Here is a 25,507-nt window from a genome sequence, read left to right as displayed (position 1 = left end):
GGGGGTAGGGGAAGAGTCCGGATTCAGCCACGAATCCTGATTTTTCTTTCAAAGCTCTTTTCCGATACAGAGGCTGAAAAACGGTCATAGAAACGAGTTTTCAACCCAGAAGCTCAAATTCACATTTACAAACAATGACATTTTTTATTGGAAGTGGTCGCTTGAACGTCTGTTGCTGAGGGCGGTGTGAACCAAGTAGCTTTGGGAAGAAGCTACGACCTCAAAGGTTTTACGGCCTTTTCTGAAGTTCCACAGCTGCTGTTCTAAACCGACTATCGCAAGATAAAGTCAAGCTTTATAAAATGAAAATCTCAGTCAAAGATTGGTGTAAATGTGGCAAACTTAACGCACTCTGTACAGGAGACGGCGCAGATTGATTAACAAAGTCAACAGCCAATCAGGACGTAGAACACAATGTGCTATAAAACAAATAAACCAATCAAAAAAACGTGCAAATTTGCACATAAAAACCCCAAAACAGCGAGACCATGAACGGTTAATGCCGACATTGTGAAGGAACAATGTAGAACAAGAGTCTGATCCAACAAAAAACACACAACCACTTTAGCTCCAGCAGCAGACGCATAAATGCTCAACCAAACAAACTGTCTGCGTTTTAACCACACTTCTGCTTCAAGCGCCAGCCATCTCAACCATGGAGCCAGGCCCAGATTCAGTCTACAGACCACGCGGAGAGGCGGGAAAAATGGTTTGGTTTGACCAGAATCTGGAGGCAACCACAGGGAAATCCCAGAACATTTTTCTGTCCAGTTGCCGTGACTCAACCTCAAGACAACATCACCTGCATGAAGAGGAGGCTTCACCAACACCGGCTTTCTCGATCTGCAGCTACGGTTGATTTCAAATCAGCAGAACATTAAGCTGTCAGACCGTTAGTTTACAGCCAAAACTCTTGGTGTTGTATAAATGATGGGTTCAAAACCCTCACTCTGAGAACTTTCTGAATGCTAGACTTCAACATAAGAACGCCGCCTTAATTGAACGTCAAACAAACAAAAGAATGAGGGTCCTACACACGTGTTTCTACATCAACCTTTGGGAAACTCCACCTCTGAGTGGACCTTCACCTCCTGCAGATGCCACCATAGTTTAAAAAAGAGCCCACAGAGCAACGGTTCAAAGACTTGAGGAGGCTCGTCTGACACCAACAACCACGGGTTCTGATTAAAAAAAAAAAGCTGCTCCTTCACTGAAACAGTTTGTATTTGAGGAAGTATGGTAGCAACATAGAGCAGGACCTTGTGTGCCACGTCTGACGAGGACTGATCCTAATCCAGGTCCTCCACTGTGGAACTGTCAGACACAAAAACCCTGTGGATCTCTCTGAGGACTTAGTGGGATTGGGGGTTGTTAAGGAACAGGGGGAACATGTTACACTTGAGAAGACACCTCAGGAAAGTTTCAACTTTGACAGCTTGGAAGAGGAAAAGAAGTTCAGGTTTGGGAGGAATTCAGAAAGGGAAGAAGCTGCTGATGCTGAGGGAGCCCATCATTTGCCTCCTCTTGGACTGTAAGAATTTGTTGGCTGATTGAACAGATCTTTCAGGAATTTGCGTCAACATAAAGCCCGGGAATGTCTTAATTTGATTCGTGGTTTAAATTTACTCAGGATGCCATCCCTCTGAAGCAGTATCCATCTCCTTAAATTCCTCTCTCCACCCACCTGGAGACATTTGATGCGGTGGGTGAGCGCAGCGATGTTGGTGCAGCCCTTGCTGCGGGTGGCGTTGATGTAGCACTTGATGGCGTCGTGCGGCTGGTTGCAGGACTCGTATAGCGTGCCCAGATCCATCCAGGCGGCGGCGTGGCTGTGGTCCAGTTGCACAGCGCAGATGTAGGCTTGCAGAGCGTCCATGGGCTGGTTCTGCTGCTGGTACAAAACTCTGAGGAGGAAGAGGAGACACATGAGGACAAACGGAACAGGAGTCGGAATCAGGACGACTACCCAACCGTGGTTCTGAAACCCACCACCCTCTTTGTTTTCTAAGATTCCTGTCTTACTCACTACTGGCGATTCAAGGCTCAGACTGACTGAAGACACCCGATTGGGGCACCAAGGGTCCCCAAAGCCGCAGGAGCAACTGGTCCAAGTGTCCAAGTTGTGTCATTTACTATCTGATTTAGAAAATATTTTTATTTATAAAACTACCGGTTTCTATTCTCAACGGCACATGTCCATATTCTCGTCTCAGTCTCAGTCTCAGTCATACGTCTTAAATTCATCTGCTGCCATCTTAAAGCAGCTCCTACAACCACTGAACTAAAACTCTACGGCAAGCAAAGTAAAGGCCCGTTCACACCGGGACGAATTTCGCCGGCGATTTTCGCCGACGTTTAACGCCGCGTGACTAAACAAAGGGCACCAATGTGAGTGTGCACACCGACCCAAAAAAACGCCACGTGTCAAAGCGTCAAAAAAAAAAAACGCCTCGGGCTCGTTTTTTTTTCCCGAAATCTATTCGACCAATGAGAATGGCGCTTTTGCACACGTGTCTGGAGCTTCTGAAGTTACAGTAAAACACAACTTGGGGGCGCTCAAACACAAAACTGCCTTGCTGAGCACACATACCAGCGAAGAAGATAGACGCCAAGTAGCGTCTACACTGCCGCGAAGAAATAATGACGGACATTCTAAAATATCCCCGAACCAAGCACCAGTTGGAGATACTGGTGCTTGAAATATTCATGTTTTCTTTGTATGATTCTGACAAGCGCGTAAATACTTGCTCTCTTTTTCTGAGTAAAAAGCGACTTTAAGAAGCGTAAAGTTGCGCAGCGCCACCTTGTGTACAGGAGTATTTCTGTTTACATTAAGCGCCATCTAATGTCAGGGAAGGAAATTGCATGTTCGCTCGGCTCATCGTCAGCGAAAATCGCCTGGGTGTGAACACAAAAAACGTGGCGAAAAACGCTGGCGAATAACGCCTGGCAAATATTCGTCCCGGTGTGTACGGGCCTTTAACCAAAAAGCAAAACCGAAAAGAGTCCGTGAAGAAACATCTAACGGATAAAACCTGGAGTTCTACTCAACATATGGCTGCTAATATAGTTTCAAGCGCGGTAGATTCCCATTTAGTATTACATTTAGGGAAAAAAAACAGTAGTTAAGATGATCGTTTAATTCTGTTGTGCTCGTGTTCAAAACCTTAAAAGTAGAGTAAAGCTGAAATTAGCTTGTGGTTTTTCTCGCTCCCAGTTTGACAGTTAAGGGTATAAATTAAGGAGAAATCAATCATTGATTAAATACATGAACTATAGTCCATAAAGAATTTCAAACTGGCTGCAGATGTTCTACAGAAGATGAAGATTAACATTTCCCTTAAAGGAAACCACAAGCAAAAACGAAAAGAGTCAGAAATATTGTCTGTCATTAAACTGGTCCATGGCCTGAAAAAGGTCGGAGACAACTGGTCCAGACCTGTCATTATATAGGAAGCTCATTTGTTGTTTACTTTACAATTATTGGGGAAACTGTAGGAATCTGCAGAGACCTTGTCATTCACAACAGACTCTCCAGTCCGACAAAAACACGAACAGTTGAAAATGGTTCACCATCAACAGATTCTCTATTGACTGGACTGGGATCCTTCCGGGTGTCCATCACGAACAAATGACCTTATAAAGTATCAATACTGAGGAATTAACTACAACGGCAGAGCTCCACAATGTGAGGACAATGTGCGATATCAATATTCCTATGATGGTGATAACTTGCAATACAAGAACAAAAAGCAAAATAACAAATACATCCTTTCCATATCACTGTTACACATAAGTCAACAAAACCTCTAGTGCAGGTTATCTCAGTAGGAGACGAGTAAGAACTTGTATATCAGGGAAACGCACCAGAGAACAAGTATCTACCTTTCTAGTAGCACTGGCCAAGACTAATATGGACAACAATGAAGAAGAATTAAGTAGTTGAAGAATTTTACTATGAACTTGCCTCGGCAGACAAACAAGGAGGAAACCAACAACAGGCACATTTCCGACCAGAATCCTTTCAAACAATATTGAGGCAAACTGAGGACCTCGTGGCTAAAAAATGTGGCGGCTTCTGTTGTACGAATGTGATTAGGACAGAGGAAGAGTAAAGGAAGCAGACAAGAGTTTTTTCTGGTAAAGTGTGAAGGTTCCCAGAGACCACTGACACAGATGAGGGTTTTCTTCAACACATCTGTTGACCAGTTCAAACATGGAGGAATACTTCTACGCAACAGACTTACAGCTTTTCAAACAGCATTTTCCCGTCTGCTTTCATTCAACGATTTCAACAGAGAAATCCTCAGAAATGCAATTTTGAGCTTAATTTTTTTTAAATATATGTCCTCCACCATCAGAAAAATGCCACAAGAACTTTAACTTCTCACCTGTGCAAGAACCACAGCTAAGAATCAATGAGCAGAAAAGTATTAAAGTAAACTGATAAATTATTAAAGAAAATGGGCAAAAACAGAGACAGACTCTTGTGTCCTTGCAGAATCAGCCTGTGATCCTCCAGAGCCAGACATGAGCTCAGAACAATCAGAGAGATGGTTAACACCCTAATCACACTCCACTGATACATTTAAGTGATTGACTTTACTGTAGGATATGAAATACCACTAAGAACACGAGAATCTTACCCTATAGAGCACCAAGTGTCCGCACTGGCCTCTGATTTGTCTATGGATTGCCGATAGGAAATGAAGGCATCCTGGACCTTCCCAATACTCGAGTAGCACCTGCAGAAGAACACAACCCTGTTGGAGAGAAGCACAGAACTCCCCCCGAAAAACAGAAGGATTCGTATCCAACGCACCTGCCAAGGAAGTACCAGGACTGTCCCGAGTTTGGATCAGCTTCCAGAGATTTCTGCAGACACTGGATGGCATAGCTGTCCCTGCTGGCTTTGTCCCCGAGCTGTTCCACCGTGTGATGCATCCAGCCTGGGACAGTGAGACCCGTCAGCACAGCGTCTTATTCTTTAAAGAACCCAAACTTCTCGGGTTTCAGCAGTGAACTCACCTAGCTGTTGCAGGGTAGCGGCTTTCACCTGTGGAGGAAGATCCTCTGTCTGCAGAAGGCTCTCATAAGCCTCCTTGGAAGCGCGGTATCTCTTCTGGAATCAGTTTGGAAGAACAACAAAGAAAGAGAAGAGGTTCTGAACTCAGAGGAGGAGCTTGGAGCGCTGGTGGAGGAGTCGGGCGGCTGCCGAGAACAACCGCCACCTCTCCAGTGAGAGCCACAGAGATAGAGAGAGAGAGAGAGAGAGACCACCAGCATACAAAGCAGGGGAAGTCAGACTTTGCTGTTTCCGTGGCAACCCCCGTCGATCGGCTAATCTCACGCCCCCTCCCGCGCGGCGCCCACTCCAGCGCTCTGATCCCACCTCGCATCAGCACCTTATTAAAAAACAGGGCTATCCCCGGCATGCTCATGCTCTCCTGCCCCCCCCCTTTTTTTTAACCCCTGGAGCTCGCAGGTTTCAGTGAATCCCAACGGAGACTCCCGCCTTTTTACCCTTGAAAACAAACCCAACAAGGTAGAACCAGAGAAACGGAGAATCACTCACCTGAATCTCATACAAATGAGCGATGTGGAATTGAACTGTGAAGGAGAAGAATAAAACAGATGACGGTTATTCAAGACATCGGAGAGGACGGCGCCCTATCTGTGAGTCCTCCCTCCTCCCGGGGATCTGGTCAAGGTCGTCTGTCTGTGAGGAGGAGCATGGGAGCAGATAGGTGGATGTGCTCCTGGAGGCACCTTCCTTTGTCTGAAGCTCTGCAGTGTCTGATCTCAGCTGCCTGAGTGACTCTCAGCAGATGGAGAGAGAGGGAGGGAGGGAGGAATGGAGGGGGGGGTGTGCCCTTGATATCTATGGCTGTGTGAGTGAGAGCAGGAATGAGGGGGGGGGGGCAAACAGCAACAGAGAAAACGCTGGGCAAAAGTGGATTTATCTCTGTCGCCAAGAAAACAGGTACTGAGGCGGAGGGGGGGGGGGACACAACAGCTTTTGAAGTGATTCCTACAGAGGCTTCCCATGGGGGGGGGGGGTTTAAGGCTGTGTGCAGTGAGGAGATGAGAGAATAGGACAAACTGCACTCACTTTCAGCTTTGGACAAAGTGCAGGGGTTGGAGTCAATCAAAGCCAGCTGAAAATGCTGAGAGAGCAAAACAGAGGTGAGTGAAGAAAACAAATAAAAACACCAAACTGGACGTTACTTCACGTCTACAACCACCGAAGCTGCGCTGAAACCTGCCTTTAGGCTTGACTCGTAGTCTGTGTTGACTTTGAACATGAGACCCAGGCGCAGGTGGATCTCCTTAGCCCGGGAGAACCCCGGGTCAATGTACAGCACCTCCTGGAATGCTTTAATCGCCCTGTGCGGGGAAATGAGGACAAAGCGTTTTATCTGACGGTCGGACGCCGCTCCGTATTGAACTGAATGCTAAGGTCCAGCAGAGGAGGAGATGTTTCGGCATCAGTTAGAAATCAGCCTACCATGGTTAATTTTAGAACCTGAAAAACCCACTCCGATCATCTTTTGATGCCAGAGGTCTTATAATTATGCTGATTTTAGTAAAAAAGTGTCTTTTTCTAGGACATAGTTTCTGCAGAGCAGCAGGAGTTCATCAGAAATTCACCTCTGAGTTGTAGGCATAGCAGCCCCGTCCCTCTTCCCCTTTCTGTTGCTGAGAGCTCTCTGTTTACACTCTCTCCCACTAGCTTACAGACCCACACACCCCCAACCTAACATTACTGGTGCAACAAAAACGGTGATAAATATCGGAGCTAGATCCAGATTCCAGTTCAGACGAGGAAAACTGACAGTGGATGCATCAGAATGGAGCAGAGCAGGAAGCTGGCTCAGCGCGTGTTCTACGTCACAAATACATTTTTCCTCTGCTCCTGATTCACAACAGTTTAAATAGAGAAATAGCCAGAAATGCAATTTTGAGCAGATTTTTCTTTATATTTGTCCTTCATCATGAGGAAAAATGCTGCAAAAAGAGGTTGGAAACACCATTTTCATTGGAGTGGGTCTTTAAGGAAACCAGTTTCTGCATCTAGATGAACAAAAGTTGGTTAAAAAACTAATTTTCCATTCAAACCGATCTTTATTGACAAGATAAAATAATTATAATGTCATAAAAGAATGTCATTGTTGTGACGCTCCTGTAGGAAACCGCTTTTGTTTTGGTAATTTGGTTCACATGAATCTTTCTTATAACCCTGTTTTCACCATTTATATTCAGATTTTTTTCATTTGTCTTTAAAATAAAGCATTTAAAACGCTTTAATCTTGAAGGACAACATGGTTAACTAATACAGATACAGGTAATTTAACATCTGTAAAGACATGCAAACTCGCCAATTCATCTGTTGTCTACGATTGTGGTGTTGCTATGGAAACAGCAGGAGCGCTAAGTAATACAAACCCACAGGAAGTGAAGCGAATAGTCCCGTTGATCACTCCTGTAGTGAATTCAAGTAAAAACACCTGCAGAGTCCGTCTAAGTTTTTTTTTATCCCGATAGGATTCATCAGCGGAGATTTTTTCCGTCGGCTCAGAGACTCTTACAGCTACAGCAACATAAATGTGTTTGTTTTGGACAAATGGAACATCCGTGTTGGTTCATGAGACGCTGGGCAGAAGCCCCTCTTATCTTCAGAAGGAGCCGAGCCGGCTCCACAAGGACGAGAAAAAAAACGTCATGTTTATGCTTAAGGCAGCGAGGCTCACAGTACGTTAAGACTCACCACTGAAAGGCATTATAGTGGAAGTAGACCATTCCAAGGCCATACAGAAAGGCAGCATTCTGAAAGACAAAGTAAAATCATCAAAAGGTGCGTTTGAAAGTATGGAGCATCCAGGTTTCAGGTGTCAAACTACACCTAAATACACACAAAGCTCCTGAAGCAACAAGAAAAAGCAGAACCTAGTGCTCTAACCACTAAGGTGCTCCAGATGAGTCTGACACGAAACCTGAAACCTCTCCGTACACCAACATCTAACCCAACTGAGACCATCGAGACTTCCTGTCTGTTCTTGAGGGTTGACAGTTCAACCGAGTGTGTCTTACCTTCCAGTAGTCCGACTGTAAACTGTAGTACCTCTGGTATGCTGATAATGCTGCAAATCAAATGTTGGAGCATCAGAACGTGCTTTTGAACATTTCATCTCAAGCGTTTCAGTCAAAAAAAACCAACGCACCTTTAGAATAATCCTCCAGGAGGAGGTTGAAGTGGCCGAGCTGGCAGAAGAGTTCTGGTTCCACTTTGCCCTCGGCTTTAAGGATGAGCGAATCGTAGCAGCGAACGGCCTGCAGAGACCACAGCCGCAACAAATCGCTTTGGTTAGAGAACAACAACCACACTAACAGAATATGTCACCTCTCAAGTTTGGGCCAAATTCTTCAGAAGGGAAAACCTCAGGCCTGGATTTGTGTGGGATTGTGAATGTGCCTCCATCTCCCACACGTTTGTCGTGTTGTTTATTATTTACAAAAATCAGGTAAAACAAATAGGCCTGCAGAATATATCGCACATTTATCGTTATCGCGATATCAAGCTGTGCAATATGCATATCGCAAAAGATGACGAAAATTGCAATAAATGGATTACTTAAATATGCTAAAAAATCTTATGGTAGCTTGAAGTATTTAACGAATCTAATAAATCCCTTTAAACATTTGACCAATTGGGTGGACGCCCTCGTTTGAAAGTCGTATAGCCAGGTCAACGAATGTTGTGAAAACGGAACGTACCATTTAGGACGATATGGGGAAACCAGCAATGTGTGGTATTAATGATCAATAATATATCATCATTTCTATGTCACTACAACAGTTTTGTTCAAATAAAAGTGGACATAACTTCCATTATACTCCGAATGACCTGGTGGGGGCATCGAACCCCAAAGGTCTCCATCTGATTGGTCAATGTATGAAGGGCCCTATGTGATTCGTTAAATACTTCAAGCTGCCATGAGATTGTTTTAGCATGGGTGTAGGGCTGCACGATATGAGGAAAACTCGCAATATTGGTGATTAATACTGCAATAACGATATAATTTGTGGTGTGCAAACAAAGAGCAAAACAACCATAAACATCATTCCCATTTCATTGCAACAGTTTAAAAATTATACTCCAAATTAGGGCTGGGAATCACTGGGTACCTCATGACACGATACGATACACGATACATTGCTCGCGATAACGATACTATCACAATATGGAGATAATGTGATAATCGATATATATCGTCTCTAACAACTCACAATATATCAAACTAAGAAAGAAAAACTTGAAAAACTGCTTCTGGAAAATATTTCTCCATTTATTTTTTAGTTTTTAAACAATGATAATAAACAACTTGTGTCCTATTTGGTGTAATGAATAAGAGACTCTTTTGTAAAATTGTTGAAATCAGTAATACTCTGTCTTTGACAAACAACGACAATTTTCATTTGGAAATATCTGTAAAATTCGGTTTAGACAATAGTAAACATGAACAGCAGTGCCTTTTATTTAGTAAAAAAATGGTTGTAAACAGGATAAAAAATGAATAAGTCAAGTAGCTGAAAGGCACATTGGTAATAACTTTTGAAAAAACAAAGCCATAGCTTTGCATTATTTAAAAAAATAGCTGTAAATCGGATATTAATTCTGTGAATAGATTACAGTGTCTTTATTCAAAATAAATGACACCTTTTAGTGCAAATGTGGTGTAAACAAAAGTAAAATTCTCCCAGAAAAAAAATTAAGTAGCAGGGATCTTTACTTTAAGTTATTTAAGACATTAACTGCTTTCAAAATAAATGACCAGGGATAAAATCCATGAACTTAAAGTGCATCTAAAAGTAAACGTCTTTGTGAACAAAATGTTTGGGGAAAAGCTGCATGTGATGTTTATTTGTTCATGTTTTTCTTGACAACCACAAGCTTTTTAGCGTCAAGACGCCGCTCGTCTACCGCTGCTTTGAGGAAAAGGGGGGTCTAAGGACAGGGATGCCACTTTCTGTTGTTCCATCTCAACCATAGCTCTGGTCTGGGCGTACAGTGCAGGGATCATTTCTTCAGTATTTCAGAGAGGGATTGTCAAAGCGTGGCTCTACTGCATTCATTAAAAACCGAAATCCCTCCTTCTCCCGCTTGTTGTTGCCTCTGCTCTCTCAAAAGACGGTGGTGGAAAGGAAAAAGGTATCCACACCAGGCTGTGTCGGCTTCAGGCCAGCAACAGCCACGGTTTTCTCACACAACTCCGGGTGATGCAGCTTCGATGCTGCCGGCGCGTCTTTTCCCTTGCTGCTCTCTGTATTTTTCCCCTCCGCCATCTTTGTTTGAATGTGTATTCTTCTTCGTCCGCCTGCGACAGCCAATCTTGCAACGAGCGCCCCCTATCTACCCTCTGGAGAATCGTCTTACCAAAGGATGATTAATATAACGTTTTACAGGGTCTCCAAATGTAAATAAAAGGTCGATACTTGATGAAGACGCATCGAGAATCAATCATGGGACTAAATATCGCGATATATCACCATATCGATATTTTGACACACCCCTACTCCAAATGACCCCTTGTTGACATAGGAGGCGAACATCTGATTGGTCAACAATGTGAAGGGGTCCATCCGATTGGTCAAATGCATAAATGGATTTATTTGATTTCTTTAAATGCTTCAAGTTGCCATAAGATTGTTGAAGCACATTTAGGGTAACCATTTATTGCAATTTTCGCTGTCTTTTGCGATATGCATATTGCACGGCTTGATATTGCGATTACAATACATTTGCGGTATATTGTGCAGGCCTACATGTGTGCAAACATCTAGAGTGTCCTACGGGCACTCATGTATCACATGCACACCCCTGTGCGTGTTGCATTTGCACACGGTCAGTGAGGAGGACAGTACACACACCATAACAACGACTGGAGTGCTGCGTAAAGAGCACCGTACATGTAAGTACGTGTAACTTCCATTATCCTGATGCTACATTCACACCAGTGCATGTGTTGTGTATTCAAGAACATGCTATACACGGTTTCCTGAACGAGCTTTTGGCATACGGCAGGGGTGTCAAACTCATTTTCACCGAGGGCCACATCAGCATAGTGGCTGTCCTGAAAGGGCCAGATATAACTTATAAATGTAACTAAATGTAATAGAAAATAAATGTAACTACTCCTTGATGTTAAAAAAACCATTATTAATTTATTATAACTTTTTAAAGTGACAGTTGCATAGAAAACACGTTTGCTTGTTACTTTAGCATAAATCCTTTTAAATTTGAGTCTGTCAGGTTAGGTTATATGGACAGTGTTTAAGTCCCAATGTATTGTAGTCCAATCCTATATTTCAAGTCCGATTACCCCTAGATATGAATAAATACACACCAATTTTTTATTTTATTTTAAGAAAGTAAAAAATTGTATGCTCTCGCGGGCCACATTTGACCCCCGAGCCTTGAGTTTGACACATGTGGCGTACGGTGTTCACACCAAACAAGCAGTGAGCAGCAGGGAGGGGCTTCTTCTGTTTTTCTACTGGTTACTAGCACATGACCACCACCCACAGTTGGAAGAGGACTCGTGTTAAATGTCAAAGTGATGTCAATTTTGGTGAATCTAGCTCCAGGCTTTTTCTTTCACTGCTCTTTTACCATATATGAAAAACCTGGTGACATATAAATCCAGCTGGGGTGGAAAAAAAAACATATTTATGAATTTCTCCTTCATTATCATGTCTGTGATGGTTCCACATCCATGTTTAAAGGAGGCTAATCATATCTCACTACCAAATCTTGGATTGGTCAAAAGTTCTGCTGTTTGCCATTCAAGCAGTCAAAGGTTGAACTTTGATCGTGCATTTAGTGAACATCTGGTTTGTACGTAGAGCCCGAAGACGGACTTAGAATTCTGCGTAGTGACGCATGAATGCAAGACTCTTAATGACTAAAATGCACATTTGTGGCCGCTTACATTGACTTTTAATTAGAAGTGGTTGCTTGAACGCAAGTTGCCGTGGCCTGTGAGAATGTAGATTTAAATATTTAGGACTTTAAATATTTCACGATACACTTACCACACGCACAACAAAGGTAAATTCCATTTTCATGGCCTAGTTTATGGCAGCCACACAAGCCTCAAGGGCGGGGGTCCTCAACCCCCGGACTGCAGACCGATACCGGTTCGTGGGTCATTTGGCACCGGGCCGCATAGAAAGAATAAATAACTTACATTAAGTCCGTTTTTTTTTTTTTATTTCGGATTCAGAAAGATTGTTTATTTTGAAAAATTGCCTGATTCTCTGTTACGTCTGTCTATGTCACTCAGGCGCGATTGGTCACCGCTAAAATAAAACCCAGGAGCAAGCAAAATGAATAAAAAAACAAACGTCTTTGGAAAGTTTCTTTGTCAAGGGGAAAATGCCCAGCCAGGAGACAGAAGAGGAGCCTTCCACTCCCAAAAAAAAAAGCTACATTTAATAGACAATACTTTTCCACCATGAGTGTGGGAAGGGGAGAGGATGATGACACCTGTGCAATGGACAATGCGTGTCAAAATAAAAGCTCAGAATTTGTCTCGTCACTTCTCTGTTCCTCCTTCATCGTAGCGTTGATACAATAATTGTCCCCTACATCTTAAAGACCGGCCCATGAAAACTTTGTCGGACGTCATACCGGGGGTCCGTGGCTTCAAAAAGGTTGAGCTTTAGTGAACGAAAAGACATACTCATATCTATGATCGTCCACGGCCCGGACAACCCAATGACGCTGTATGGGTCATGTGACTATAATTGATCTAGCAACATTTTCTTCTTTCATTTTTCTACAGATGTGTTTAAAGTTAGTATCAACACTTTTCTATAAAATAATGTGATTCTTTTAATTGAAACAACCCTACCTGCATTTGTGGAAATTTACTATGGGTTTCATTTGACATCTGCTACAGACAAATGATCGAGGAGGTTCCCTTTTCTTTTTTGCTAAACTTGCAGACTTGTGCTCATATTTAACTGTTAGAGGCTCTTTAGCTTTAGTTGTCCACAGTTGCTTTTCTGCAGTCAGCCTACATCCTTTGAAAGCAGTGATCATTCCACGTACATGAGATACAGACTATCTGCTGAGACCATGTCAATATTCTAAATGTACCGTGCGCTCTGTTGATCTGGTTACTGATAATGGTCACTGCAGGTCAAATATTTCAATGTGAATTCCTTTTCAGGAAAAACAGAATCAGTGTGTCAGTGAGGTAGAAGGAAACGGCACATTTCTGAAACGACAATCTCAGCTGAACTCTGTGAAAACAACAGGAAAGTTAGACATCAGAGACCCGGAGTACAGTAATTATTCCAGGACGCTCGGCGTGTGAATAAAAAGGCGACATGCAAACTAGATGAGACGCATGCAGAGCCGGAGTGTTGGAGCGTCAGCGCTTAGACAGCAGCAAAGCAACCAGGGCAGGAAGCCCCGACAGGTTTCAACTATAAACGTCGGGAACGTTCATGTCAAAGAGAGTTCACGATCAAAACTGTCTTCGCTTTTTCATTCTGACACCACAAGGTGAAAAGGGCGGCTTTAGCATAGGAAGTGGCTTTAAAAAAAAAGCCACTTAAGCTAAATAAAGCTACAATGTATGTTAGAGACTGATGGCCCCTCACTATATTGCAGTTTATTTTTCACAACTTTGTGGTTTTGCTGAATTTTTTTCATGCATTTATGTATGTCTTTTTTTAACAGTGCATTACATCTGCTTCCTGATTGGCTGTCAATCAGTTTCCTCCATGCTGTGTGTCCTGAATGCGTTCAGTTTGACAAAAACATACGATTTTTTGTTTCATTCGATAATACCGAATTAATTTTTCTAAGATTTGGAACTCTGAATGTTTAACCCATGACTATCACCAGTGACACAATAAAACACTTTGAACTGCCGCAACTCTTTGTCCGTTTCACGCGAATCAGCTGATTCTGACGTGGAGAATAGCAGCTTTGTACTGATGTACAACACATTTCTGACATGAAGTGGTGTGTAACGGCGCAAAGCCCCTGTTCCTCTGCAACAGAATCCGCTGGATTTACATTAATAAACTGTTCGGGAGTTACGATAGTCGACAGAATGTGAAGACCGGGACTAAAGCTCCGGTGATAAAGGGTTAACACTGAAGCTGTCGCAGGTGACGGCAAAATAACACACGCTCTTTGATCGACTCGCTTACCTAATAAGCATAATTCTGAACCTGTTTTACAGAAGTAAAGTGTTGCATGTCAGCACAAAGCAGCATTGATAAGAATTCCGTTAAACGCAGGAGTCATGGTTGATAAAAACAAGAATGTCAACACTTTAACTAGAGCTCCAATGTCAGAGTTTAACAAAACAGAAAAGTGTAGAAAGTGTGTAGTGATGATTTTACAGCATTAAAACAGCTGTAATTACTACTTCCTAGATTTCACCTATTAGGTTATTTTTTACTCCCCCGATTGACGAGGGACCAAACATTGACCATTTATTTATACAGACTTGAGTCTCAGTGATAAAAACAACACAAAGTCACTGAGATACAGAAATGGAGTCAATGATGATACATTTAACATTTCAATAAAGGAAAAAAATTACAATTAAAATAAATTCCTAGTTTTAATCATTTTTTCCCCTCTAATTTTTTACAAATAGTGGGCGTGAAACAAATAATCGATTAATCGATGTTTTATCCAGCCAGCTGTTGATCGAATCCAATCGACCTGTACCATTAAAAAAATCATTTCAAAATAAAATAAATCAATAAAAGATCTTGGAAAATACCATTTAGATTAAATCACGTTATGTGTTTTCTACTGTAACGTAAAAACGACCATCACAGCACCCAATGCACATGTGATGTCAGCAAAAAGTGATCAGTCCATCATTCCAGTCCAATGTGTGGAAACACTTTGAATTTAACAAAGACGTGACCATATGGAATGTTCTAAGAATGTTCCCTTTGTATTAATTGGATATGTGGACAAACAGTGGACTGAACTACAGGTAAACTGTGAATTGTTTTGACATTCACTCTTGTTTACTTGTTTGTACACAAACTTAATTTACACTTGATTATCTTGTAATAAATTCGAGGAATCTGGAAAAGAAAAGTTCACCTGCATGGTTCAGTACCAGCTATTTCCCTCCGAGTCACAATGGTTGAAGTTCCATCTTAGGTCAGTGAATCGGATCATTCAAAATGAACCAACGATGAATCGGATCAAAGAACACAAAATCTGATATGAATCATCAAATGAATTGTTACACGCCTATTTAATAGGATAAATCTTAAAACTTCAAATGGAATTAGTCAAACACTTTTGACTGTTAAGGCTCATCAAAAAAAATTAAAGCAAGCTCAGAGCTGGAAGATTTCACCAACAGATGACATGACGACAACATCAACCACTGAGAATGAGAGAATTAATTCATTCAAGAAATAACAGAGTAAACAAAATGTAAGCCGAGACCTTTGAAAGCCAAGATCTATATGCATAAGAATTATGATGGAAAAGCCCACAAAAGAAGCTGCTTTGTCTGGAAAACACTGATGAGTTCCGTAACCCCTTTGCTAAGCCAGCCTGTGTCCGCTGTGGCTCACAGAGCGCGACACGTCAGTCACCATCAGTTCAAAACCCAGGGACACATTATCTGTCCAGTGTGTAGACGTTGTTGGAATGGATGGACTTTGCAATGCAACCTAAATTATGACACCAAAATAATGTTATGGAGGCGAGAAATAAGAATTGGTGTATTACATTCTATTTTTTGGACCATAAAGAGCTTTTTAAAAATTTAGCTCAAACACAGCAGTCTGTCTTGAATTGAATGAACTCTGGTTGCATTTACTGACCTGGAACTGATTTTCCGTGGTACATGGCGTTCTAAAGTCTGTTTAAATGTGTCAGTGGGAAAACTACGAAGCTGCACCACCTGATAGATTGTTGGTGCAGCGATTATGGTGCAGCGGTAGTGCGGTCGACCTGTGATTGGAATATTGAAGGTTCGATTCCCACCTTGCCTGGCCATATGTTAAGTGTCCAGTGTGTGAATAGGTTTGTGACTGTGAAGTGCTTTGGGCCTTCAAGGAAGGTAGAAAAGCGCTATATAAGCATACGCCACTTACCATTTTATGTGTTGCAACTAAACAATGTTGAGTTATTTTCAGTGAAGTTTGACTGATCTAATCTGTTGTGTTGTTCACTCTGCAAAAGCTGATTATTGCAGATTAAAGACATAAAGAACGACAGAGTTCACGAGAAAAACTTCCCATCAACCTCTCAGACCAATCCTCTACCTCTGGGCCCCTCTATGGATTCTAGGTATTGTAGTCATTTCATGTTTTCTGATTCATTTTCTGCACTTCATGGTTCAAAAAACATGTAACAGTATCCCTCCATTACTGTTATAAAAATAACCCGCGGTAGGTGAATCCGTGAAGTAGGATTACAGATGTTTTAAAGCTATAAAACCGCTTAAGACACACTTTCTACACTTATCTCAGACAGACATGACAAGTTTTTCACTTTTCTCTCTTGTTTAGACTCTCAAAGTTCAGACCTTCATGAAAAAATGTCTAGCTTTACTAAAACAAAGATCTGCTCTCACTTGAAGACTGACATAGATTTGTCAAACTGAACACATTCTGTTCAGAAGACGCGTAGAAACATTCATTGACATTAGTCTACAATCAACCTGGACACAGAACCCAGTACATAAAAAAAAACCTTATATGATGCAACAGATTAAAAGCTATACTTACGATGCTTTTTTAAAATTGATACCTAAATTGGTCTCATTAACGACACGTTGTATGTATAAAATTTGGTGTATCTATCGAAAAATGTTTTCTGAATTGTCAAAATGTTTTTTACATAAAAAACAGAAATAGAAAATGAGTTGATTCAATTTGAAAAAAAGGAGAAAAAAAGTCATTAAAATATTTTGAACAAAGACAAATATCAAACAAAATATCTACTCAGGTTTTAATTAAACCTGTAAAGGTCAATTGTGGTTTATTTACTTTAAAAGTTAACTTTTAAACAAATAGCTTTTTCAAATAATGATTATGAATGCAAATATGTAACTATGGTGCTTAATGGGTGGTAAACCAACTCATCTTTAACCTTAAAAATCAGTGAAAAATGCCTCCAAAAGCATGTCTATATTTTTTATGACAGACAACAGACCAGCGGGCTTCCAGCAACATTTAAACACAAAGCCTTTGGTGGGAAGCATCCAAAAAAAAAAAAAGTTATGCATGCAATTTAATTTCTTTCAGGCTTTAAAACATCTAAAAGAGCAAAGTGGTCAAAGTAAAAATGAACAGAGAAAAGAAAAGAGGAGCAAAGTCCGGATGGACAAACCGCAATGAAGAATCCATCAAGGAGAGAAGAGATGAAAAAGGACAAAAAAACATCTTTTCTTCCCACTCGGAAGCTAAAACATTTGCAGTTTCATTTCAAACTAGAAGAATCAGCAGCTCCTGAACTGATCAGCTGGAAACAGGGTTACCTAAAACACAAGGACTTCACAAAACGTACCTATAACACCAAACATTGATTTGAAGTTTTAGAAAGTTCTGAGAGAGAGTTCAGATTTATTTCAAGAAGTTGAGACAGTTTGATCCCAGCACAGCTTCCGCACAGGCTGATAAAAAGCCAAAACCCCAGTAAGTGTTCTCCAAAGCAATTCTCTGATAAAACTGTACATATGTTTCTGCACCTACCACAAGCCAATCCACGCTTCATATCATGGTGACATGGTGAGTTTTTTTTTCCTATCTAAAGATGTTATGCTTTCAATAACTGATCTGCAAAGATCCTGCAGAGAAATGTTCAAGTTACCAAATTCATGCATTTGTCAGTCCAGTTAATGCAAAAAGTCATTTCTATACTATTCAGTTTAATTGGGAGGAAAAAGCCGTTTTACCCCTCAAAGGGAACGTGGCCCAAACTGATGAACTCACGTTCTTCTACCCAAGCGAAGTTAAAGCGATGTGCATCTGACTCTGGGCCTTCCTCCGTCTACGTCACTATTGGTGATACAGTGACCTAGTTCTGTCCACCAAACTAAATCCGCTCTTATCTGTCAATGGACGGAGCAAAAGTGCAAAGACACAATCAGAGTAAAGTGCCAGACACGATTATCACAAACTAATAAGCTGAAAGTGGAAATGGCGACGTAAAAGCAGACAGATGTTGGAATGGAAACGAGGCGAAACTGCAGGTTTAGACGAACCAAACGACGCCTCCCTGACTAATGAACGGAGACGACTTGGTTCTGCATCAATAGACAAATCCACAGCATTATTGACAATAAGGAAAAACAGGTTATTGTTTTCCCTTTATAGGTTTGAAAAATACAAATTGGACTCAGAGGTTTATGACTTTATAACCCATCTAGTGAGTAAAACTGTCCACAGCGACCAAATTTAGCTTTGCCTGTTTCCAGATCATTTTCTGAAATACCAACCAAAAAAGTCTAAGCATTACAAATGGATGTGTACAAACACAGCACATGGAAAGACCGTTTGGACTGTTATGTTCATGTCGGTTAGTTTTAGTTCTGTTCACATTAGAATCAGAAACGCGTCAAAACAGCTGAACCCATTTGGGTTCACGACAGTAGGTCACAATTCTATTCCGTTTATATTTCAACGCCATTCAAATTGACTCACTTGTCAAAATGTAATTAAAGTCCAGTTGAAAGTGGTTATAATTTAACGTTTTACATCAATGGTGCTTTAAAGTGATAAACAACAACAAACAACACAGTGGTGTAGAGGTCGACACTGGATCAGACCCCAGCTGGGTTATCACAGGTCAATGAACTCACTGATGTCCCTACATTGTCTCTATTTGTGTTTCTGATGGACTATTCAGGGTGTGTCCCACCTTCAGCCCAAGAGCAGAGGGGATGGACTCCATGACCCCAGAAGGAATAGATGAATGTGTGTTCAAATCCCTAAATGGGCCTCTGTTGTAAGAAGCATCACTTTAGATATGGATGCATGTAAAGAGGAGCCATGGCTGCAGAAGCAGGAGCAGTTTTTTGATTTAGGATTCAGTTATTTATTTATCTGTTTAGCTCATTTGTTTCCTAATAAATATTTGTGCATTAAGGTTGGAGGTTGCTTCCTCCACCCCTGGTATTTGGTGGAATAGGGTTGTCCAAAATAGTTTTTTTAAGGGGTCACGCTGTGCCATGGAGGAGAACCGCATTTCTGCATGTGTACATCAAAGCGTAAGTAATGATTTCTTGTTGTAGCATGACATTTTATTTAAAGTTATTAAACCGATGTTGGTGTGTATTTTCCTACCGCTAGCAGCTCCGTGCCCTCGTAGCTAACCCCCGACTATTGATGATGTCATCGAGTGGGAGTAACATCCAAATTCAAAGACACTATGTCTTTTCCATGGGGAGGAATTTAGATTTAGCTAAACACCTGTTTGACACTATAACATCTGAATGGTTACGTGAAATGTTTACACGCATGCTAAAACAACCTAATGACTGCTTTTATATTTACGTTAGAAGCCTGCGTCCTGTGTAGACGAGGGTCCTTTAATGGTAAATCTAAGGCATGTTGACTGTTATTTAAATCAAGTCATTACAGTGAAATGAAAATGATGCAAACTTTGTTTTGCATTTTGTATCACAAGTATCCTGATCACAATATTGATGCAGTCTTAATCTGAATGCAGTAGGGATGCAATGGTTTACTTTCCCCATGTAAAATTTGGTTATAGGAATTACTGGATTGAAATGTAATTGACTGATCTAATCTGAAGTCCCACTCCAATCGTCTTTTGTTTTGTGTGTTCAAAGTGTTCCCAGTGATTGTTTTAATCAATATTAAGCTTTTGTAGGCAAAATCCAAAAAGCTGTGGTGTTTTCTAGGACATAAGTTGTGCAGAGAGGCAGGACTTCATTAGAAATGTGCCTCCGAGTCCATCTGTTAACACTCTCTCCCTCTAGCTTACAGCCCCTCACAACCCCCAACCCAACATTAACCATGCAACAAAAATGGCGAACAATTTTTGGAGCCAGATTCCAGCTCAGAAGAGGAAAACAAAGACGTGCATGGATCTTATTTTTCTACAAGTGGATGAATTGGGAATCAGGGAGTTTGTGGCTTGCTGTAGTAACTTGTGTGTCACAAATACAAGTTTTTTTTTTCAAACAACGTGAACACGTGCAATGCAACTTTGTTGAGAAAAATGCCACAAGAATATTTTTTTCCACAAATTGTACAAAACATAAAATTAGTTATAAAATACTGATAAAGACTATATAAGAACACATTTTGGTAGAAGCAACATTAGCAGGTGATTAAAAAATATCAAATGAGCATTTGGCTTCATTAGTTTAGAATTAGGTTGGGTCAATCAATGAACAGAGTGTAAAATGTTACTCAAGCGTTGATTTCATGCGTTAGTAACAAAGGTTTGGAGCAAGAATTTAAAGACGATCACGGTTCTGTTTTTATCGCGAGATTTGACTCCCTGGCATAACCCCCCCTGAGCCTCCTGCTGCTCCTGAGCAGTTAATGGCACTTCCTCGTAGGCATCCCACACCACCTAGCGAGCACGTTAAACTAAAGCCTCCCTTCCCTGCACGACAAGAGTTGACAGCAGCTTCACCTTTCTCCACATTTCCCCCCAAAAACACGCGGACGCGCGAGCCCCCTTTTCCTTTGTTAGCCTGTAACCCGTCCGAGCAGATTTCATCGACGGCCAGGACCGAGACCACGCAGAACCACCATTGTAAACAAAGGACCGTGACACCACCCGCGAGGGGAGCCGGCCGCGCGCTTACGCAACGAATTCGGAGAAACACTCAATAAAAAGAGCGATACAAAAGCTCTCGGTGTCATTCCGCCATGTCCCGCCATCTTGAACAGGCAGCCAGCCATTAACGTTTGTCAGCTGGTTCCCACGGACTCCCGACGAATAAAACGCACGAACCCGCCCTGGAACGCTTTAAATGACAATGCAATGTCACCAAAGTTAGCCCGAGTCTAAAACAGCTGCTGCGGACCGACCCAACAGCGCCGAAGCTGCAGACAGCCACGGCACGGCGGCCGCCCCCAAAAACATGTCCACATATTATCTAATCTATTACACTTATATAGATGAATATATATGTAACAGATATTCCTCCTCAGATGTGCAATTTTCATGGCCGCACGTCAACTTCCTTGGTTGAGGCTGTGGAGGGACGAAAAAACAAACAAAACAAACGACGTTGTGGGGAAAAAGTGCAGCTCGTGCGCTGCGTGCACGCGAGCACGGGCAGGGAGGCGGAAAGCGAGCGCGTCGGGGCGGCTGCACAGGCCGGAGGGACGGCGGAGGAGCGGCTAGCCGCAGGTGCAGAGTCGCTGGATGAGACTAGCGGCTAGCCGGCTAAGAAGAGGGGGCTGCGACTAGCTGGCCTCGGTCACCGAAATGAGTGGGCCACTCGGTAGGGGGGGGGGGCTGCGAATACACAAAGCTGGATGTAATTAATGTGTAATATAGTGTGGTGTTTGTGTATTTAAAACAATAATTTAATTAAAAAAACGCCCTCAGTTGGATGAAGTACCTTCATCAACAGGCCCTTCGTTCTGGCGCCATCTTCATGAAGATTCTGAAATCCAAACAGTGAGCTGCAAGCAAGAACATAGGCGGTTCAGTATCACTTGCAGAGAGGGGGGTGGGGGGGTGTTAAGGGACAATCTGATCGAGCAATGAAAGAAAACGTAAAATTTTCGAACTGAACGTTCGCGTGAGCGATCGAGGGAACCGTCCAGACCTGTCGATCCCGGCCAAACTGTCCTTCTCCTGGGCTGTCAGTGTCGGAAAGTCCTCCTCTGTTTCACTCGCTTTTCCCGCCGCCATTTTCTTTTCCTCATCACCACCAGAAGAAGCCGAGCCGAGACTCCGGGCAGCAGCGCAGGCAGCAGCGGCGACAGACACACCGCACGATTGCATGGAAAACCGCGACGCCGGGACGGTCCGTTTGACTCGCAGAATCAGAGGGGGGGAAGGCTGGAGATCCGCCGAAAACTTTTTATCCCAGGATGATGAGATGCGATTCGGCAGAAGAAAATCCTCTCGGTCGGGGACGGACGCGCTCTCCGGGTAGCTCCACAAACGTCACATTTTTCATCGCAAAGTGACGCCGCGCGGCGGACCGAACGCACGAATCCACTCCAAGATGTCGCTATTTGACCATAAAATACGTTTCCCCAACGAAGATAAAGTTGTTATAATTGTAAAACCCAAGCGAACCCACGCGCCGTGTTAGCCACGCCCTCTCCTCCCCTCTCAACCAATCGCCGTGCCCGTTCCCGACCATATGACTTCCCTGCCATATCGTTTTATTATCTTGAATATTCACATTATTCATGCACGCTAAGTATTCCAAAGCAGCCTATATCAACATGGGAAACATTTCTGTCTAAAAAATACCAAACTATTTATTTGTCCGTTTATTACACGGTCAGTTCAGCGTCATTCACTGCTGTGCATCACTAATTTCCCGCCTTTTTTTAACACTTGTGTTGAATTTAATACACCGTGTCAATAAATAGCAACACGTTTTCATTTTTTAAAGCAAAACTAAAGAGTTTTCAAACACAAGTAAAGCGAAAAGAGAGTATTTTTAACTGACGTGGCAGGGCATCACGGGGTGGGCGTGGCCTAGCATTGTCAACATCCTGGTGACATAACTGCCAGCTCCAAAATGGCGACGGCTAACCACAGAGAAGGTTATTGACTTTGTTGTTTCTCCGATACTTTAGTCACTGACTTTGCAGCTAAATATCTTGTCATTTTAAATGAACCTGCCGGGGGAATAAAGCTCATTTAGCCGCTCTGCAGACGCGCGTGCTGTGCTTGGAAGTGCGGCTGCGCGGAACTGAGCTGCCATTTGACGCTGTGGAGCTAATATTAGCTTGTGTGGAATTATGGGGGAGCTTTGTTGTTTGTGTGGTGGATTTGAACCCCCAAACACAGTCTGAGGCGCGTCTCCCGCCGTTCCGTATCCAGGTCAGGACGAGCCGGAGAGCGAGGACGAGGTCTACGAGGTGGTGGACCTGACCGAGTACGCCCGGAGGCACCAGTGGTGGAGCCGGGTGTTCGGGAGCAGCTCCGGCCCCATAGCGGAGAAGTACTCCGTGGCGACGCAGCTGATGATGGGAGGGGTGACCGGATGGTGAGAACCGGGGGCTTGTTGGGGTGCAAACTACTGTCATTGCAGTCAATTTATGCATTAATAGACAGAAATCTGCAAACGTACCTTACTTTTTCAGTGGATACATCGCATTTTCTGCATAATTTCTTACACATAATTGCAGAAAAACATACATATTTGGATCAGCCAGAACAAAAAAAACATGTTCTGATAAGTGTTGTCAATAAAGTTCAATTTAAAGACCCACTTTGATGAAAAGAAGATAGTTTTAACACGGTCTTGTGTTGTTTTTCTCATGATATAAGTCATATAAAAATAAAAAAATACAAAATTCAGAGCATTTCTTAATTTAAAATACCATTTAAAGAAGCCTGGATCGACAGGCCACAAACTTTGACTTTGGTATAAGACACAAAACCGGTGAATATCAACTGTTGTGGTCCTTGCACATCAGTGATAAACTTTTGCTTCATTCTGATGCATCCACTAGATCCATGCATGTCTTGGTATTCCTCGTCTGATCAGAACTGCACGGCTCTTTAGACCAACGCTGATCGCCATTTTCGTCGCACCAGGTTGGGGTTATGAGGGGCTGTAAGCTAGCAGGAGGGTGCATAAACCGATAGATGATGGGAAGTGGGGAAGGGGCCTACTCCACGCCAACAATCCCGTCCGCAACTCAGAAGTGAATGTCTCATGAGCTCCTGCTGCTCTGCAGAAACTATGTCCTAGAAAAAGACACAAGTTTTTAAATTAATGGCAAAAATGAAAAACCGTCAACATATCTGACATCATCTAATATCTATCGGACAACAGTGTTTGTTTTGCTTGTAAAGCGACAATTTAATTGACAAAAATGCGGTTTTTATTTAGACGAAAAACAGGAAATACATCATTCTGTATCAAAATGGTTTAAAATCAGCGAATGTGTTCAACAAAAATCCTAAATTCTGCAGTCATTTCACACATCGGTGAAAACCTCTTGGCTCCAAAAACATGGTAGATTCTAGGGGTGCAGGGAAAAGTCAAGTCGGCGATATGTCACTGTCTTCCGTTTGGAGATATTTGAATCGCTTTTAAAGAGGATATTTATTGAAATATTTAGCGTCTAACTCTTGTTTTTCACTTAAACCCTTATTGTAGTGGCATCGGATGCTTCACTCCTGACACTTGAGATGTTTCGCAATACATATCGTATCGTGGGACACGTATGCCAACACAAACTCCCTCAGTAAATACCGTACAGAGAATTGACACAATTTTAGTTTTTGTTGGCAATTAATCCTTATGTTTTAGACAATTAATGTTCTGTGAAGTAATTACCCTCTTTTTCTTCTCCTTAACTACTTGTATTTTGAAGTAAGAGTACTCTTAAGTACTATGTACCCGTTTTTGGTTGTTAAGTTGTTATATTACTTTTCCTTCAATAATTAATCGTATTTGTCATTAGTTTTCTATAAAACAAGAAGAAATAACATGATTTTGTAGAATTCCACTATAGTTACAGGATATAAAGTTGGTTTAAAAGCTGCATTTCTTTGCAGGTGTGCTGGTTATGTTTTCCAGAGAGTGGGGAAGATCGCCGCCACGGCCATCGGTGGAGGCTTCCTCCTTTTGCAGGTTGGAAAACCTCCATCTTAAAAGTCCGATCGTGAGTTTTCAAACCGCACAGACGAGGGAAGACGACAGCACGCCGCTCAGCTGCTCCCTTTCTGTGGCGGCGGAAAGACGTGGCATTGTGTGAAATCTGGCGTGGAGCGAGCGCGCACAAGCCATCTGGATACTTGAGGGTCGGTTCGATGTCTTTGAAGCGCTCTGGTGTTTGTTCAGCAGGCGGGTAAACGGAACAGGAACGTTCCCATCGTGTTCCTCCAACGGCTGCTTTCCTCAACGGGCCTTCTTCTGTTTGACGGACTTTCTGAGCACAGAAAGGGTTAAATGTGTCATTTTCTAGGTCAAAACCTTCGGTCAGAGCTTTATCTCCATAGCAACCATGCTTTGTTTTGGTTTCCCGGGCGCGAGGAACACGTTTATAACATTTTTGGAAGAATCGTCAAAAGTAAAAAAAAAATATATTTTCCTCGACAACTTAGGTTTTTTTTTGGTAACCACGCCCACATTTCTTATATTTTCATATCAAGTGTTAAATTGTTATTTTAGCTTGAGCCAATCAATCATGTAATACATTTTCACAATAATCTGGTAAAAAGAAAAAAAAACAACCAAACGTGCGAGCAACAGGAAAACGCCACTTTTGCAGGCTCGCCACGCGAACGCCGTTGAAAATCTACAACTTC

The 25,507-nt window shown here is 42.2% G+C and overlaps 2 protein-coding genes across 8 annotated transcripts in view; one reads left to right on the top strand and one right to left on the bottom strand.

Annotated features, from left to right (window-relative positions):
- The window catches only part of LOC101161131 (histone demethylase UTY), a 36,292-nt gene extending 13,596 nt beyond the window's left edge, over window positions 1-22,696 (bottom strand). For both annotated transcript variants that reach the window (XM_023965773.1, XM_023965775.1), the window contains exons 1-12: window positions 21,828-22,696; window positions 21,618-21,681; window positions 8,223-8,331; window positions 8,092-8,141; window positions 7,769-7,827; window positions 6,267-6,387; window positions 6,113-6,167; window positions 5,576-5,610; window positions 5,029-5,122; window positions 4,823-4,949; window positions 4,647-4,745; window positions 1,685-1,904 (exon numbers count right to left, since the gene is read on the bottom strand). In XM_023965773.1, coding sequence (XP_023821541.1) covers window positions 1,685-1,904; window positions 4,647-4,745; window positions 4,823-4,949; window positions 5,029-5,122; window positions 5,576-5,610; window positions 6,113-6,167; window positions 6,267-6,387; window positions 7,769-7,827; window positions 8,092-8,141; window positions 8,223-8,331; window positions 21,618-21,681; window positions 21,828-22,006 — 1,212 coding nt within the window. In that variant the 5' untranslated portion in view covers window positions 22,007-22,696. The remainder of the gene's footprint in view (window positions 1-1,684; window positions 1,905-4,646; window positions 4,746-4,822; window positions 4,950-5,028; window positions 5,123-5,575; window positions 5,611-6,112; window positions 6,168-6,266; window positions 6,388-7,768; window positions 7,828-8,091; window positions 8,142-8,222; window positions 8,332-21,617; window positions 21,682-21,827) is intronic.
- Window positions 1-25,507, top strand: part of LOC101173532 (FUN14 domain-containing protein 1) — a 78,841-nt gene that overhangs the window by 51,301 nt on the left and 2,033 nt on the right. For 3 of the 6 annotated variants that reach the window (XM_020708964.2, XM_023965823.1, XM_023965817.1), the window contains exons 4-5: window positions 23,066-23,231; window positions 24,755-24,830. In XM_020708964.2, the coding sequence (XP_020564623.1) occupies window positions 23,066-23,231; window positions 24,755-24,830 (242 nt within the window). Of the gene's footprint in view, window positions 1-21,197; window positions 21,498-22,587; window positions 22,786-23,065; window positions 23,232-24,754; window positions 24,831-25,507 lie in introns of those variants that run through there. The other 3 variants (XM_020708983.2, XM_011485035.3, XM_004066595.4) reach the window with 3 other exon arrangements.

Source organism: Oryzias latipes, chromosome 2, assembly GCF_002234675.1.
Source record: "Oryzias latipes chromosome 2, ASM223467v1".
Lineage (NCBI taxonomy): Eukaryota > Metazoa > Chordata > Actinopteri > Beloniformes > Adrianichthyidae > Oryzias > Oryzias latipes.
The sequence above is the reverse complement of the archived record's forward strand: the minus strand, read 5'-3'. Positions and strand labels throughout refer to the sequence as shown.